This window comes from Lissotriton vulgaris, chromosome 5 (genome assembly GCF_964263255.1).
Source record: "Lissotriton vulgaris chromosome 5, aLisVul1.2, whole genome shotgun sequence".
NCBI lineage: Eukaryota > Metazoa > Chordata > Amphibia > Caudata > Salamandridae > Lissotriton > Lissotriton vulgaris.
The window spans coordinates 888,572,274-888,590,631 of NC_141693.1; the positions used below are offsets into that span (position 1 = coordinate 888,572,274).

General features: G+C 47.6%; 1 protein-coding gene and 1 pseudogene across 7 annotated transcripts in view; one reads left to right on the top strand and one right to left on the bottom strand.

The window, feature by feature from the left end:
- Positions 1 to 18,358, bottom strand: part of PLCE1 (phospholipase C epsilon 1) — a 1,649,974-nt gene that overhangs the window by 792,108 nt on the left and 839,508 nt on the right. For all 7 annotated transcript variants that reach the window (XM_086922473.1, XM_086922472.1, XM_086922474.1 and 4 more), the window contains exon 4: positions 13,491 to 13,807. In XM_086922473.1, coding sequence (XP_086778599.1) covers positions 13,491 to 13,807 — 317 coding nt within the window. The remainder of the gene's footprint in view (positions 1 to 13,490; positions 13,808 to 18,358) is intronic.
- On the top strand, positions 5,025 to 6,756 carry LOC147711753 (uncharacterized; annotated as a pseudogene).

Here is an 18,358-nt window from a genome sequence, read left to right on the forward strand (position 1 = left end):
CTCTTTATCTCACTTCTTTCTCAATCTGGCATCTATACTTGCCTGTACCTCACTGTCTCCGGAGGGTGGGTTTTCGGGAGGATGCTCTAGCTGAATCGCTCGCTATTACACTGACTTTTACTCCTTGTCTTCCTCGGCGGGCGTAGTGTGTCTAAGGCTGTATTGTTCATCACCTGGTCCTGATTGCAATGCGGGGTACGTCCCCCCCATCTCTTCTTAATTTTATTGTACGGTGTGACGCCATTGATAGTGCAGCCACTAATGCTTCTTCATAACAAAAAAATGAAACCTTTGATATCCTTCACTTAGTGGCACATACAATCCCAGGCTATGCTTGTCTCGTTGATATTACTTGGTCGTATATATGTGCATGCCACTTGAATCTAATCCCTGAGTTTGCGGCCGGCCCCCGTGGTTGTAGGCCTGCGCTTGTAATACTTTGAATAATTCAATAAAGGTTTTCAAAAAAAAAAAAAAAAAAAGAAGGCGGAAAGGGCAGAAAGGTAGCCCTTGATAGTGCCCAGAGCAGAGCCCTGCTGGGCAAGAGAAACAAGGAAGAGGAGAACCTCAGAAAGAGGGGCAGAAAGGGGATCCACAGCCTTTGCTGTGCACCATGCCACAAACTTGTTCCACCTGCAAGCGTATACCGACTTTGTGGAGGGACGCCTGGCAGCCAGAATTACATCACAAACTTCAGGATGCAAGTCAAATGGCCTCAACTGTCGCCTTTCAATCTCAAAGCATGGAGGTGGGGACTGGACAGGTTCGGGTGGCGGACCGTCCCCTGCTGCTGCGACAGAAGCTCCTCCTGAAGAGGCAGACGAATCGTGGGATCGAGAGACATACTGAGTAGCTCGGGATACCAGAATCTTCGTGCCCAGTCCGGAGCCACAAGGATAACTTGGGCCCTGTCGCGCCTGCTCTTCTTCAGCACTGTGGGCAGAAATGGTATAAGCGGAAAGGCGTACACCAGACCGCAGATCCACTCGCGACAAAAAGCGTCTCAAGTACCGCCTTGGAAATTACAACGAGCAGAACTGATGACATTGCGCGTTCTCTTCTGTGGAGAATAAATCGAACCAAGGCTCTCCCCACTGCTGAAAGAAGCCTTGCGCCACGTCCGAGTTCAGACGCCATTCGTGATCCATCATGCACCAACAGCTGGGTTCGTCCGCCCTGGCGTTCAGGGAACCTGCCAGGTGTATAACCACCAGGGTCATGCCCTGATGTTCCAGCCACTGCAAGAGGCGTAGAGCCTCCTGGCAAAGGGTCCACGACCCCACCCCGCCCTGTTTGTTGCAGTACCACATGGCGGTGGGGGACTCTAGCAGCATCTCGGGGGCATACTTCTGGACACGCAGGCTCACCGGCTTTGTCTGTTTCCCTCCCGCCACCGCAGCATTTCAATCAGCAGCAGCCGCAGTGTGGAGGGGGGCACAGGGTCACTAGGACTGCAAGTCCCACATGCCTTTACGGCAGAAGCCGCCGCCACCCGCATTTCCCGTGCCAGAAGGCGCACAAAAAGGAGTTCAGCCCCAGCGGAGCGGGGGACTCTAGCAGCATCTCGGGGACATACTTCTGGACACGCAGGCTCACCGGCTTAATCTGCCTCCCTCCCGCCACCGCAGCATTTCAATCAGCAGCGGCCGCAGTGTGGAGGGGGGCACAGGGTCACTAGGACTGCAAGTCCCACACGCCTTTACGGCAGAAGCCGCCGCCACCCGCATTTCCCGTGCCAGGAGGCGCACAAAAAGGAGCTCAGCCCCGGCGGAGCGGGGGACTCTAGCAGCATCTCGGGGGCATACTTCTGGACACGCAGGCTCATGTAGGCTCGCCAGCTTTGTCTGTCTCCCTCCCGCCAGCGCAGCATTTCAATCAGCAGCGGCCGCAGTGTGGAGGGGGGCACAGGGTCACTAGGACTGCAAGTCCCACACGCCTTTATGGCAGAAGCCGTCGCCACCCGCATTTCCCGCGCCAGGAGGTGCACAAAAAGGAGCTCAGCCCCGGCGGAGCGGGGGACTCTAGCAGCATCTCAGGGGCATACTTCTGAACACGCAGGCTCACCGGCTTTGCTTTGTCTGTCTCCCTCCCGCCACCGCAGCATTTCAATCAGCAGCGGCCGTAGTGTGGAGGGGGGCACAGGGTCACTAGGACTGCAAGTCCCACACGCCTTTACGGCAGAAGCCGCCGCCACCCGCATTTGCCGTACCAGGAGGCGCACAAAAAGGAGCTAAGCCCCGGCGGAGCGGGGGACTCTAGCAGCATCTCGGGGGCATACTTCTGGACACGCAGGCTCACCGGCTTTGTCTGTCTCCCTCCCGCCAGCGCAGCATTTCAATCAGCAGCGGCCGCAGTGTGGAGGGGGGCACAGGGTCACTAGGACTGCAAGTCCCACACGCCTTTACGGCAGAAGCCGCCGCCACCCGCATTTCCCGCGCCAGGAGGCGCACAAAAAGGAGCTCAGCCCCGGCGGAGCGGGGGACTCTAGCAGCATCTCGAGGGCATACTTCTGGACACGCAGGCTCACCGGCTTTGTCTGTCTCCCTCCCGCCACCGCAGCATTTCAATCAGCAGCGGCCGCAGTGTGGAGGGGGGCACAGGGTCACTAGGACTGCAAGTCCCACACGCCTTTACGGCAGAAGCCGCCGCCACCCGCATTTCCCGCGCCAGGAGGCGCACAAAAAGGAGCTCAGCCCCGGCGGAGCGGGGGACTCTAGCAGCATCTCAGGGGCATACTTCTGGACACGCAGGCTCACCGGCTTGGTCTGTCTCCCTCCCGCCACCGCAGCATTTCAATCAGCAGCGGCCGCAGTGTGGAGGGGGGCACAGGGTCACGAGGACTGCAAGTCCCACACGCCTTTACGGCAGAAGCTGCCGCCACCTGCATTTCCCGCGCCAGGAGGCGCACAAAAAGGAGCTCAGCCCCGGCGGAGCGGGGGACTCTAGCAGCATCTCGGGGGCATACTTCTGGACATGCAGGCTCACCGGCTTTGTCTGTCTCCCTCCCGCCACCGCAGCATTTCAATCAGCAGCGGCCGCAGTGTGGAGGGGGGCACAGGGTCACTAGGACTGCAAGTCCCACACACCTTTACGGCAGAAGCCGCCGCCACCCGCATTTCCCGCACCAGGAGGCGCACAAAAAGGAGCTCAGCACCGGATGAGCGGGGGACTCTAGCAGCATCTCGGGGGCATACTTCTGGACACGCAGGCTCACGCAGGCTCACCGGCTTTGTCTGTCTCCCTCCCGCCACCGCAGCATTTCAATCAGCAGCGGCCGCAGTGTGGAGGGGGGCACAGGGTCACTAGGACTGCAAGTTCCACACGCCTTTACGGCAGTAGCCGCCGCCACCCGCATTTCCCGCTCCAGGAGGCGCACAAAAAGGAGCTCAGCCCCCGCGTCGCGGGAACGCGCGCGGGACACGCCGGGCTAAGCCCGGACAAAGGGCGGGCCCTCTTAGGCCCTCAGAGGCCAGAGGAGGCCGGGCTGGCCACGGACTTTGGGCTTTCATTGTATTTCACCTGTGAACGGTTAAAAGTGCTTTTTGAAGTTTGTTGACTTGTTCTATAGTAGGACAATGTCTAAAATTAATAAAGATAGGTCTGCTCCTGGATTAGGCACTATGGATAATTATCTAGTTAAAAAGGTAAATCAAATTAACAGTGAACGTAGGGCCTCATTAGGTCGTGGGAGTAACCAGTTGCTAGATGATGATGTCATGCCGTCCTTAGCTGTAGACTCAGTCATAGATGATACACCTGAAGTGAGCAATATGTCTGTCATGGCTGTTGGAGCACAGGTTGATGTTGGTTTCGAGGAACATGTATCCAACATATCTACTGAGGCAACTGAGCAACTATTGCCCTCACCTTCCCCTAGACCAGTGAGATCATGTAGAAAGATAACGTCTAAACGTGGGGGGAAGCACGGGAAGAAAAGAGCAGATATAGTACAACCAGCGCCAAATAGCCATGCCAGAGAATCTGATTTACAAGTGGGGAATAATGAAGCGGCCATAAATATCAATCTGGAACAATTTGATCTTATGATTGGTTCCCTTGAAAAAAAATTAGAGGCAAAGATTGAAGAGTTAATGAAACCCTTGATAGTTAAATTGGATAGCGTGGCCTCAGAAGTTAATAGATTAGGTGCATTAATAACATCACATCTATCTTCTACCCCAGTCGTAAAATCGAAGACTGTGGATAAGGGCCATAATAGAGACGGGCAGGGAACTTGTAGTATGCATCTACAAAATAGTCAGAAAATGGTTGTATCTGAACCCGCACCATATAGTTCTACACTTTCACTTGGTCAGAATTTATTGCCTATAGTAGTTCCTGAGGGTAACCCAGACATTAGACAAGTGGGGAAAAGTCGCTTCATTAACCTTCCTCCTGATTGTGCACCCTATGTGGTTGTTCTAACAAATGTTATGACCATTGAACCTCATTTAGCTCAGTCGCATGAGGAATCCCATGATTCATTAAAAAACAAAACAGTACCATGGTTAAACAATAAATGTGGCTTTCCAATTGCATATTCTGACCAAATTCTGTCAACTCGAAGAGTGAACTGGATTGGCCCGTCTAAAAAAACATCTAGTGGGGATTGCATTGTAGTTAATTTTAAATACCCCCAACACGTGGCCACAGTCCTATTAAGAGCAGCCTCTTTAGTTTACGATGTGGACAGTGTGTGTGTATGTCCCCTTGGGTATTTTTATACCCATTTAATTAAAGCCCCTCCTAAACGCGGGGCAGTTGGTCCATTTATCCCTTTCCAGCCTTCGGTTCCTGAAGTAGTTTATCGATACAATGTTGATAGTCATGGTATGAATGGGTTCAATGTTGTAACGCAGAACAGATTTGATTCCCTCTCAGGCCTGGAGGCATGCGACTGATGTGAGGAATCTGTGGGACAAGTATCAGAGATATTGGATGAAATGGGTCTTGAGGAAAGCACACGGGTAAGACTAATTGGAAATAATGTGATTTCTTGGAACATTGCAGGATTGGGTGCTAAAATGGAGGACTGTAATTGGATTGCGTACATCAAGCAGTTTCAGGTTATCTGTTTGCAGGAGACCTGGTCAGTTGAGTGTAACCATTTCTTGGAAGGTTACAAAGCATTTGATGTCCCTGCAATAGCAACAACCAGGGGAAGAGCAAAGGGGGTTTTGGTTACGTTCATCTCTGTTACGTTATTGTGAAAAATTCGTAGAGCTAATGCAAACAATTCTGGCATTATCGGTTTAATTTTGACGGGAGAGAACTGTATGTTTGGTTTGATCAATTTTTATAATGCGGTCAATTTATGCTCAGTTAATAGTGAGATATCCGCACTGAATGTTTTTATTAGAAATAACATGAGGGATTGTATTCATAACCTGCTGATATTGGGTGATTTTAAATGTTCATCCTTGTGGGGATCTTCTTTTTAAAAGTATCTCAGATTTGCGCTGTCCGCACTTAGAGGGCATGCACTTGGAACATACAACGGAGGGTAAACTTTTCAATGATTTTCTTAATGATTTAGATTTTAACACCGACCATGGCATTGACGGACCCTACAAAGTGTTTTGAGATTCCATCCTTTAAGGGGCATGGCAGGGGAACATTCATTGACTATGTATTAATAACATCCCCAATGCAGTCCTTTGTGGATTCCTTTGCCATTGAACCAAGTGAATTCAGTGATCATAATCCACTCACTGTCCACTTGAGGGGTCCCTGGATAGTTAATGCTGGCCCAAATCTCAGTTCAGGTATGGTAAGCACAACTGATGGGAGACGTCGCCTTAAATGGTCTAAAGTTACCCCAGATTTGTTGTATACAGATATTAAAACCATCTGTGCTGATGAAATCCTGGCATATACACAAGAAGGGCCACAACCGAGGGAGGTCCTCGAAGCCTTCCAAAGTTTTTCGGCCAAGGTAACACAGCTATTGTCGGTCCCAGCAAAGAAATTGAATCTGTGGGACCAAAGTGGTTTAATCGGGATTGTTCTAAAGCAGCCAGAAATTTAAGGCTGGCACTGTCAGCTAGACCTAGAATAAAGGAGACAGTTCAACTGTGTCGTAAATGCTACAAATCTACTATTACCAAACATAAGGAATTTTTAAGAGAGGAGGCATGGAGAGAGATTCTTGACCCTTCCAACTTACGGTGTAGCTCTAGATTCTGGGCAATAATGAAGAAACCTTTCCTGGTCTAGGTGCCGGGTGATGGCCTAGAATGTTACATCTCGAAGGAAGAGTGGGAACAACACTTTAAGCAATTATATTGTAGCCCGGTGGATGAAAGGTCTATCTTCGCCCCTAGTGTTAATGGTGAGCTGACTAGTTTTTCTAGGGAGGAGGTTATCGAGTTTATTGAGGGACTAACAGCTGGGAAAGCTCCTGGTCCCGATGGGATCCCTCCTGATTTATTTAAATCTGGGCCAAGTTTTTGGGCACCCATTTTAGTGTCCGTTTTTAATGCTGCAGCAAAATACGGTTGTCCACAATCATGAGGGGTATCTACGATTGTCCCGGTGTTTAAGAAAGGGGACAAAAGTAGCCCTAATTGTTATAGGCCTATTTCTTTAATAGACTCCATGGTCAAAATTATAGGAAGAATTATGCTGCAGAGACTTTCTGATTGGACGCTGGAAAATAATATCATGTCCATCAGTCAGTATGGGTTCTGTAGTGGCCGATCTACAGTGACGCAGTGTCTTAACCTTTTTTTAATACTTAATACTAATCATTCGTGATCCATCATGCACTGACGGCTGAGTTTGTCCGCCCTGGCGTACAGGGAACCTGCCAGGTGTTGAACCACCAGGGTCATGCCCTGATGTTCCAGCCACTGCAAAAGGCGTAGAGCCTCCTGGCAAAGGGCCCACGACCCCACCCCGCCCTGTTTGTTGCGGTACCACATGGCGGTGGTGTTGTCCGTGAACACCTGCACTACACTCCCCCGGACAGAGGGGAGGAATGCCTTCAGTGCAAGCCGGATCGCCCGCAGCTCCAGAAGGTTGATGTGGAGCCGGGAATCTGCCGGAGACCAGAGACTTCTGATCTCCGCCTCTCCCATGTGCCCTCCCCAGCCCTGGAGGGACGCGTCCGTCACAACCACGTGCTCCGGTTGGGGTAGGGAGAGGGATCTGCCGCTGACCCAATCGCGGTCCGTGAGCCACCACTGCAACTGTCTTGCAGTGCCCTTCAAGATCAAGACATGGTCGGACAGGTTGCCCTGATGCTGGGCCCACTGAAACTTCAGGTCCCACTACAGAGCCCGCATCCGCCTTCGGGCGTGAAGCACCAGAAGAATGCAGGAGGCCATTAGCCCCAGAAGCCGCAGCGTCAACCTGACCGAGACTCGGGATAACGGCTGAAAGATTGCAATCAGAGCCTGAATATCCCAAACCCGCTGTTCGGGAGGATAAACCCGAAAATGCGCTGAGTCCAGAACCACTCCGATGAAGAGGAGCTGCTGAGAGGGACACAGGTGTGACTTCGGCACATTGATGGAGAACCCCAGCAGGTGCAGGAGGTCGGCCGTAGTCTGAAGGTGGCTGAAGACTGTCTGGGGCGAGTCCGCCTTCAACAACCAGTCGTCGAGGTAGGGGAAGACTGAAACACCTAACCTGCGCAGATGAGCTGCGACCAACGCCATCACCTTCGTGAACACCTGTGGGTCGCTGGTAAGGCCAAAGGGGAGCAAGGTAAACTGAAAGTGCTCGTGGCCTACCGTGAACCGCAGGTAACGCCGGTGAGCCGGCAGGACAGGGATATGAAAATAAGCGTCCTGCAAGTCCAACGCTACCATCCAGTCTCCTGGGTCCAGGGCAGATAGGACCTGAGCTAGTGTCAGCATCTTGAACTTCTCCTGCCGGAGGAAGCCGTTGACGTTCCGTAGGTCCAAGATAGGGCGTAGGCCCCCTTTGCCCTTCTGGTGTACCAGAAAGTAGTGGGAGTAACAACCACACCCTACTTCTGGCCCAGGAACGCGCTCGATGGCACCCTTGGCCAAGAGGGCTGTAACTTCCTCTCGTAGAAGTGTCAAGTGATCCCCCGACATGCGGTGGTATCGCGGTGGCATGGCTGGAGGGGTCGCCTCGAAGGGGAGGGAGTAGCCCCTTCGGATGATCTGCAGCACCCACCTGTCCGATGTGACAGTGCGCCAGTGGAGGTGGTGATGGCGAACCCTGCCCCCCACTGGCATCACATGGGCCTGAAAGCGCGGACTAGGAGGGTTTCGAGGCGGATGCTGCGGGGGCGGTTGTGGACTGGCTTTGCCGTTGTTCCCGACCGCCGCCACGGTGGTTTCCACAACCGCCGACGCGCTGGACGATAGTCTGCAGCCCGTGGCTGGCAGGACGTGGGGGGGGTGCCCCTTCCTTGGCCAGGAAAGGAGCGAAAGGCAGCCATTTGCTGGCACGGGGCCGAGAGGCCCAAGGACTTGGTCGTAGCCCTGGAGTCCTTAAAGCGCTCAAGCGCATGGTCTGCCTTGTCGCCAAAGAGGCGACAGCCATCAAACGGCATGTCCATAAGGGTGTTCTGGACATCAGCCGAAAAGTTGGCGGACCTCAACCAGGTGTGGCGACAAATCGCCACCGTCGTTGCCATCGCTCTGCCCAGTGAGTCCGTGGTATCCAGCCCACAACGGATGGAGTACCGTGCTGCATCTCGATCCTCCGCAAGGGCTTGGGTGAGTTTAGTCTGGACCTCCACCGGACATTGTGGCAGCACGTCCGTGACCGTGTCCCACAGAGAGTGGGTATAACGGCCCAAGAGGCACGCGGTGTTGACTGACTGCAGCCCTAAGCTTAGGGAAGAGAATACCTTCTTTCCATATTACTCGTACCTTGGATTCCCGATCGGGAGGGGCCGTCGGGAATGCGGTCTGGGAATTAGAGGCCTGGATGACCAGGCTCTCGTGGGTGGGATGGGTGGACAGGAAGCAAGGGTCGCCCGGATCCGGGCGGTGGCGTCTGGCCACGTTCCTATCTACAGGCTGACCTGTAGCGGGCTTGGACCAAGTGCCCAGAAGAACGTCAGACAAGGCCTCATTAAACGGCAGCAGAGGCTCGGCCGAGCTGGCCTGCGGTTTAGGGACATAAGTGAGGAGGTTAGTCCTCACGGCCGTGACGGGGAGCTCCAGGCCCAAGGCCTTGGCTGCCCGCGTCAGTACCACACTATAGGCAGCTCCCTCCTCCATAGCCACGGTAGGAGGAGAGACAAAACCAGTGTCCGGCGAGGTATCCAGACCACTGGCCTCCCTTAGCTCACCTGTCCAGTCCTGATAAGACTGATACTCATGTGCCAGAGGGTCCTCAGACGCCTCCCAATTCCCCTCGCCACCCATCTCCTAAGACTCAAGACCAAAGGAAGGGGCCGGGTCATAGAAGTAAAAATCTCCCTTCGGCGTCGGATACGGCGCCGAGCAGCGCCGTTCCGGCGCCGGACACGAATCGAGGGAGGGATCGGGGAATGCGCTGCTTGGAGGCGGCGCCGACACCATGGGGGCCGGCGCCGGTGAGGTCGTGAGGTCGACCGGCGACGATTCGGATCCGGACCCAGATCCTGCAGGGGCCTGCGGCGCCGGGACCAAAGTCACCGGCGGCGTTGGGACCGAAGCACCCGACGGCGTCGGCGCCGAAGCGCCCGACCCGCTGGGACCCCCAGTCGGGGCCGCTGGGCCCGGAGGCGCCGCGGAGCCCGACGGAGGAGTGAGGGACCTCATGGCCGTGAGGAAGGCCTCGATCTCCTCCGGCGTTGCGTTCTGCCCAGGGACCAATGGGTATAAAGCAGGCCGCGACGCCCGCGACTCCGGCGGAGCCGCGGACGCACTGTCGCCCGAACCCCCGGCCACATCACGCGAGCGTCGGGGGGAGTCGGAAGAGCGATGACGTCTCTTTGACTTCTTGTGCATACCTGAGGACTTCGAGCCCGAAGACAGAGGCCAACTCCCGGAGCTATGGTGGCTCCGACCCCGCGACTGGTCCCTCGACCTCCTCGCGGACCGGGACCTCGAGTGGCGTGGGCCGACTGCCAGAGCTCGAGTCGCTTGCGGGACCGCTCCCGCCTAGCTTTAGACGTTAGGGCTAGACAGTCGGAGCAGGCATTGTCGTCGTGGTCGAGGCCCAGGCAATGAAGACATCGGCGGTGAGGGTCGGTAACCGACATCAGTCGGCGCAGGGTTTGAACCCGGGCATCCCTACCGGCACCTTCGGAGTTGTTAGACTTCGAAAAGGATCGAAAAATTATCGAAAAAGTTTAGTCAAAAATTGACTAAAGGGTACCACTTTCTCCGGATCTGCGCTAGCTGGCGCAGAAAAGAGAAGAACTGACGTCAGCGCTTGAGGGCGGCGTCTAAATACTTTGGCGATGTCATCCCGGCACCAACGACGGACGCGGAGCCACATACAACGCCTACCAGGGGTACTGCTAGGTAAAAGTTTCCGGATCCAGTCTGACGCCTGGGATATTGTAAGGTAAGGAATCTAATACTAACATGTTTCTTTCAGATTCCTCTGAACACAAGCCAGACTGTCACAAAGAGAACCAAAAGAACAATAGGACATTTTAAAATAAAACATGAGATACAGAAAAGCAAACAACCATTGGCAATTACAAAGAAAAGCAACCCATACTATGGTGAGCTTCAAATTTAGTATGCCCTTACATGATTTTTATTATCAATGTGATCAATTCTATTCACAAAGTGCACCATACTAGGCGCCTTGTCCAATGTGAGGTCATCTACTGTGTAGTAGATCTCTTGCAAGGTCAGATTACAAACCTTAGAAAAAACTCTTAGGAATCGCAATCTGGCTTTAGGCTGAAATGCAGTAAAGATAAATCCCTCTAAGTGTTTGACAATAACCTGCAGGTTACCACAGTTGGAGACCCTAGTTCCTTTGTCTTCATCAATGTCTCTGTAGAACTGATAATGTGGACCTGCTGAACACACTATCCATAGGAGTGGACTTCATGAGCATAGTCCTGCTGTGGCTTTTGTCCTACCTGAACAACAGATCCCATCCCTAACAATGACCTTCACGACTCCCACTACTCCCTCCCCCAGTCTGAGCCAAGCCCAGAAACCTTCACCATTTCCAAAGGATGTATGCTTATCTACAAGGAACCATTTAGAATCCTCTTGAGAGGCAAGGATGTCAAGATTCAATATAATGTGGATGATTCGCCACTACATCTGAAGTTTTAATCAGGAAAACACATACCACACAAACAACTGCCTTATCTGAACCTCATTGTTAAAGGCATACCTATTTAGACGTCATTAAGCTACAAAATAAAAAAAAAAAGGTTTATGTACATTGCCAGCAATTACAAAATAAGAAAAAGTACAGGTTTGTCCAAGAAATTAATCTGTACTACTTTACCATACAGCTAAGAAAGAAATCCCTGAGAATTCACACTGGTACCTGCAAATAACCTCAGCCTTGCATCAACTCATCTTGCTACACAGCACGAAGAGCTTTCTCCTATAATCACACAGCAGACTGCAAATCGTCCTATTAGATCTCAGTGGAGATGATGCCCTATTTCTGCCGTCCCACAGTTCTATTTCCCCAAAAGAGCATTTTTCTCATGTTCAGAGACATAGCCTCCATATCACGTTGAAAATCTGCTGTATCATCTTCAAGATGGTATACTTACACACCCTCATACCCGACTAATACAATCATGAACCACAAAAAGACTGGAAAGTGCAGCAGAAAAAGGGCAATACCCCAAAAATCTAGATTATCATCCTCCTCCTGATCAGAAAAGATCTTTTCCGTCTTCAATTCTGGAAGTACCTGCAGACTCATTTCTTTAAGCAACATCTTACCAATATGAGTGAACACTCCATAACCCCAGATAGCGTCTTATGAGACCCACCTAACAGTAAAGCCCTTCTCTCTTTTTGTCTGTATCTACTATCTGAATTAACAAAATGCCCCTATTACTGACAATACTTTGTAACTAGATTTGCTGTCTGTAATTTCCCATGCATGCATATTTATACATTTGCTTGTATGTTCTAAATCTTCAGGACCTGTATTGTTTTTAGATCTGGAAGAAGACTCTTTATATTCTGTTGTATTGGCAAACATCTTGTAGTCAAACAATTTATAAAAATCTAATGAGGTCAAATCAAATATTTTAATTCTTTCAAAATTGTATATAGGTAAATGTTGGTCTTTGATTAAATTGAAAATGCACCCAAATTTCAACATTTTGAAGGAGCTTTATTGACATTTCAGAGTTTCCCCTTTCCCAACATTTCTTTGACTTTACAGAGTTCTTTCAGAATTATTTTAACTGGCCCCTTTTTTTCTAGGTACCTTTTCTTCTTAAACTCAAAGTAAGATGTTACCCAATCATCAAATATACCAGTTGTGGTGTTCATTGTATCCCAAACAGTAATAATGCCCAAGATGTAGTTCGAGTTAATTTCCAAAACCTCACTGGCTTCCTGCTTCATATTTGCAAAACTCTTGATCCTTTGATGATCTGCTTGATTAAAGCCAAAGTCATGAGATAATTGAACTAAGCTCACAGCTTACTGGTAAAGGTTTTGCAGTACAGATTCCTCTGCTCTAGAAAAAATATTTCCTTTTGTCGTTACAACATTTTTCTACTTTTCCGGCATAAACCAGGATCGAATGGCAGCTACCAGCAAAGTACCTGGTAATTATAATCTACTCTACATATTGTAAGACGCTACATAAAGCCTCCCACCCCCACTGCTCTCAATTACTAACTCGGTACACTCAGTGAACAGTATCCCCTGACCATACACCTTCCACTGAAGATTTGGGTCTTTTAAACCACTCAGATATCGCCCGTCGGGCACTTGCCATAACAGACCTCTGTCTGCCTTATGGGACTGCATTCAAAAGGCATCTCCTTTAATTCCAGGACCTATACAGTTGTCTCCATCCAAACTTCTACTCACCTGTAACTATTGACCGGGCACATAAATGCACCTGGCATAAAATATAGATTGCCAATCATTTTTTAATAATAGTAATGCCCATTGCCAACAAAGGTACTGTTGTGGGCCTATGTCTCACAAGGCATACAGATCACCAATTACCAGCATCAAAGGGATCCTATGACAAGAATGTGCACCACCATGCACATACATATATCTTGTACATACAAACTTAAAAATTACTTTGGATGAATTGCATTTTTTATTGTATCCATTTCACTGCACAGAACTTTTTCTTCTCACTTTTACCTTATAGTTAGCATTTCCATTAGAAAGGATCTCCAATTCAATCAATACATTAATTAATAAAATATTACCGGTTTGAAAGAACGGTATTGCTACTGTCAAATCGTTTCCTAATACTTTGTCAGTGCGCGATATGCAATATTTGTTTTTGAAAATGTAAACCAAACTTTATTTGCTCTAGCACGATACTGCGATATCGGACATCAAAAATCGATGCAAAATCATACTGGGTGCTACAAACAAACGTACCTCATTGAATCTTGTCACGAGACCCTCAATGGAACTGCAGTCCCCGTTCTGTGTGGAAAGAAGCGTTGCAGACAAGGACTCTCTGGTGCACGGAAGCTTGCTCTGGTGTTCGTCATTGACCATGTCCCGGGTCAGAAAGCAGAGGTAGTCAATGGGTAAGACCTTCCGGTAGAGCTCCTGCTCCTGCTCGGTCAGGATGCTCGCAATCTCTTCTGGGAACTGAATCAGGTGCTGTAACTCCACCAGCTCCTTGCTCACTCCTGCTAAATTTGCAGGAAGTGCGTTGGAGCCAGCCATGCTAGGGCACAGCTGTCTTTCTGAAATGACAAAGTCATAAAGTATAATTCATATTTTCAGCCAACGTTTAAATGACATAGAACACACCAGTAGCTTATAGGTAGCTTCAGACACCTTAACATTTCCCCAACACTTTAAAATGATCTAATCTGAAACTAAGCACAGAAAAACTGATTCCCAGAGTAATGCAGTTCAGATCACCTGTAGCACATATCCCGTATTCAAACTGATAGTTTCAAGGTTTCAATGTAATGTTGCTACACTGACTAACCAGTCTTTAGACTGGCATAAAAACAAAAGCGACCAACCCAGGCAAAAAAAAAATAATAAAGACGACTGACGCCTGAAGAAACAATATACTTCTGTACAATTAGGACTGAATTGTAATTCATTCCGCAATTTACCCTTTCATTTGGAATTACTGCAAACATTTTTTTCTCTAGGACAATAGTACATAAAAGTGCTGATTTTAAACCCCAAAGATTCGCTGCGCATTTGGTCATCTCCGGAACACGATACGAATCGCTTCCAATTTCTTCATTTCTTTCTTTCTTTCTTTTCTTTTTTTTAAAGCGTGGGCATTCCAAACGCAGATTGTCTTTCACTTTTCTCTCAACAAGTGAAAATGTTTCGGTACACAGGACTCTAGAAGGTCTGTGTTTTACAGTTCTGCGGTGTTGGATGACGTACAAATGGGGTTTTATTAGACTACGACGGCCGCCGCACTGTTACACAATATACCTAAATTGACCTCAGCCTGCCGTACACGTGTCTGCCGTGTAACAGCAGAAAGACAATAAATGTGTAGCACATGAAAGAGTGTGACATGTCCACGGTACATGTTTTGGCACAGCCTCTCAGGGCCATTATGTAGGATCGCGACAATGGGACCAAGGGTCCCTTCAACCACAGGACTTTCAATCATGGCCTCAGCGCCAGGCTTTGGCGACAACTCTCTCTACGCTGTTTTGTTCCTCCAGTCAAGTGGTAATATTTGGGAAATATTTATTTCGATCATGTACTTTATTACTTGCGTTCCAAAAAGTCTAAATGTGGTTGGGTTTTGACTCCGAGTCGTTCATTGCGTAGTAGTTTCTTCATGACAGGACCCCTGTCAACATAGCAAGCTTTATTAACTTGCAAGAAAAAGCTCGTGCTATCTGCCCCCACATGTTCCTGCGTGGCCCGCTATTGATTTGTCAAGAATCGAAAAGGTTTATATTTCCTAATTCTGGTGAATGATTTTTAAAACGTTCATCTGAGGAACGAGTTCTATGTACACTAAAAACGAAAACTGTGTCATTATGCCCTCTGGGCTGGCCGAGGGCTATATTTGTTATATTTTTTATTTTTAAAGGGATCGGCTATCTTTTTTCGTATATGCAAGTAGGTCTTCTTTTGATGCAGGTTCCATTCGATTTCCCAGGCTGCATCTCTTGTTCTTGTGTTTACAGGTGACCAAGGCTCCTTGTGAGATAGCCTTTGGGGCAGTAGCAGTTAACAGGTAGGCTTAAAGCAGTCTACCTAAGCCCTCACAACCACCCAACATCCAGGCCAACCTCTCCGCAGAGGCGCCTTCCTTTCACAGATGTTGGGCTGTGCAAGCAAAAAGACAGGCATAATCCAAACAAACAAGAAACAAAGAGTTGAATGTCAGAAAAACAGATTAGAGCACCTGTCAACATGAAAGGTAGCACATATCTTTCAGCCTTCCCAATCCTATACTTAATCCAATGCAGAAAAAGCACAGGCATCTCTACTGAACGTTTTCACTTCACATGAGGGTATGTGAGAGTAAATAGTAGGGCATGCAACAGACCTCTTAATTGCAGCATATCATATTTTAATAGTTTTTCACTGTATTTCCTGCTTTCAGTCTATTATCACATGAATGTGTATCTATATATACATATATATGTATATATATGTATATTCACTGGAAAAACCATAGGTTTCACACACGTTATAGTTAGGAATTAGCATTTGAAAAACCTTGCAAATTCACTGGAAAAAACATAGGTTTCACACATGTTATAGTTAGCTGGACATTTCTCTCGTACAAAACCATTGAAATTCCCCTGTTATAGTTAGTTCAGCTAACTATAACTTGCGCGCCCGCAATGCATTGCTGATGACGTCACATATTACATCACTCATGACATGGTCAGTGACATCACTGATGACATCATCCAGTGAATGTGTGTTTTTCGGAAAATTATATATGTTTTATATATGCACATCTCAAGGTCGATGGAAGAATAAATGGGTATATAAGTGTCTAAATGGGTGATTATTTTTGTAAAATTGATTGTATAACTGACTGATTAAGTGTATCTTAGTGAATACATGGGTTAGTGAGTAATGACTGACTCACTGTTTGTATGTGTTTTGAAGACAGCATGTGTGTAGGACTGTATGGGTGGGCGGATGAGTGTGTTTATGGGTGTGTTAGTGAGTGAATGACTGCCTCAATAGTGTCTTTATGAGAAAGTACATATGCTTTAAACTAGTATATGTGAGTATTGATGTATATAAGTAAGGATATATGACAGTGACACATTGGAAGAGTTCCTGTATAAATAAATATGTGTTTCTATAACTGATTGTTTAAGAGAGTAAGTATGTGTACGTTTCTGTTGAAATAAGCGTAGTGGTGTGTGTAGAGCTGTATATGCAAGTAAATGGATGTTTGATAGTTTATTTGCAGTTGTGAGTATATGTGTGAATAACTCTATGTATAAGTGTAGGTGTGTAACAGGATGTATAGGTGTATGAGTACATATGATGAGGGAGTACATGTATGAGTGACTATATAGAACCATTGGTGAATGAGTGGATGTGTATGTAGATTTTGGAATTACTGAATAGGTTGTTCTAACTGGTATTGGTATCTCAATTTTTTGTGAAAATTGTAGGTTCTATTTTTGAATGTGTGTATCAAAGGTTATATTAGGGTGAGAGGAGGTCTGCCACTCTTTCACAAGGATGATGTCATCAGTGATGTCATCAGTGATGTCATTTGAGATGTCATAAGTGATGTCACTGACCATGTCATGAGTGATGTAATATGTGACGTCATCAGCAGAGCACTGTGGGCGCGCAAGTTATAGTTAGCTGAACTAACTATAACGGGGGAATTTCAATGGTTTTGTACGAGAGAAATGTCCAGCTAACTATAACATGTGTGAAACCTATGTTTTTTTCAGTGAATTTGCAAGGTTTTTCAAATGCTAATTCCTAACTATAACGTGTGTGAAACCTATGTTTTTTTCAGTGAAGTTCTACGGTTTTTTAAATGCTAATATATCACTATAACGTGTGTGAAACCTATGTTTTTTTCAGTGAATTTCAATGGTGTTGTAAGAGATAATTCTTAAATGTACTAATTATTAAATTTCTTTATACTAATTTTTCTCTTTTTTATAATAAATATTTACCGATTATTTTTCCCTTATTTATATTTAAATAATTATAAAACTAAATACAAAAATAATTTTTTCATATAATAGTTTTTTTTTTCAAGCATACTTTTTTTTGGGGTGGGATAATCACAAGGTACGCGTACGGTAATCGCACCGTTATTTTTACTGTTAATCATCCTCTGCGCGAACCCCCCAAAAGTTTTATAATCTTAAAAACGATATATCTACGTTTTTATTGTAAATTTTAAAGGTAGACATTATCTAGGATAATCAAGAAAATGTTTTTTTAAAACTTATAAGAACCGTGTATTACTTTTTAAAGTAATTACCAATCTCGCGAGGGTACGTAGCACGTAAACGCACCGTGACAGCGCCGTAAGCACACCGTAAGATCTTCTGCGCTTACCCCCGAAAGTTTTATAATCTTAAAAACGCAATATCTATGTATTTATTGTAAATTTTAAAGGTAGACATTATCTGGGATAATGAAGAAAATGTTTTTTTAAACTTTTCTGAACCGTATATTACTTTTTAAAGTAATTACGAATCTCGCGAGGGTACGTCGCACGTAAACGCGCCGTAAATGCAGCGTAAGCGCATCATAAGAATACGTAAGCGCTCCGTAAGTGCTCCGTACGTGCACCGTAAGATTACGTCCAACCATGTGACTTTAAAACAAGAGATTCTATTGGTTTATGATACTTCCTACTCCAATTGTTGAAAGACCCCTCCCATTTTAATCATTCTTCTTTGACTTTCACAGCAGAACCATCTTTTTTCTTCAGCTCCTGTGCTTTAGATAAAGACTGTAGGAAGGTGGCTACCTGACTATGGTTACCCCAGATTTTATGCCTTGTGTTTAGCTGGTTTTCGACTTAGTTGGCCTGGTTCCCTGCTAATCAGGGCCCCAGGCTATCTGCTCTCTCTGTAAAATGGATTCCATGTACCCTAGGTGCATAACTCGATTGGCTTGGGTCACCTTATCAGCCCCTGTACAGAGCACTATAGGTGCCCAGGGCATAGGTGCATCCAAGGCCTACCAGGGGCTGCAGCATACCTTTTGCCACCCCTGGCTGGCTATCTAAAATTGACACAACTGGCTGCTCACTCAGCTGGGGGAAGGTGGTGTAATCACCCCTTGCTTAGATA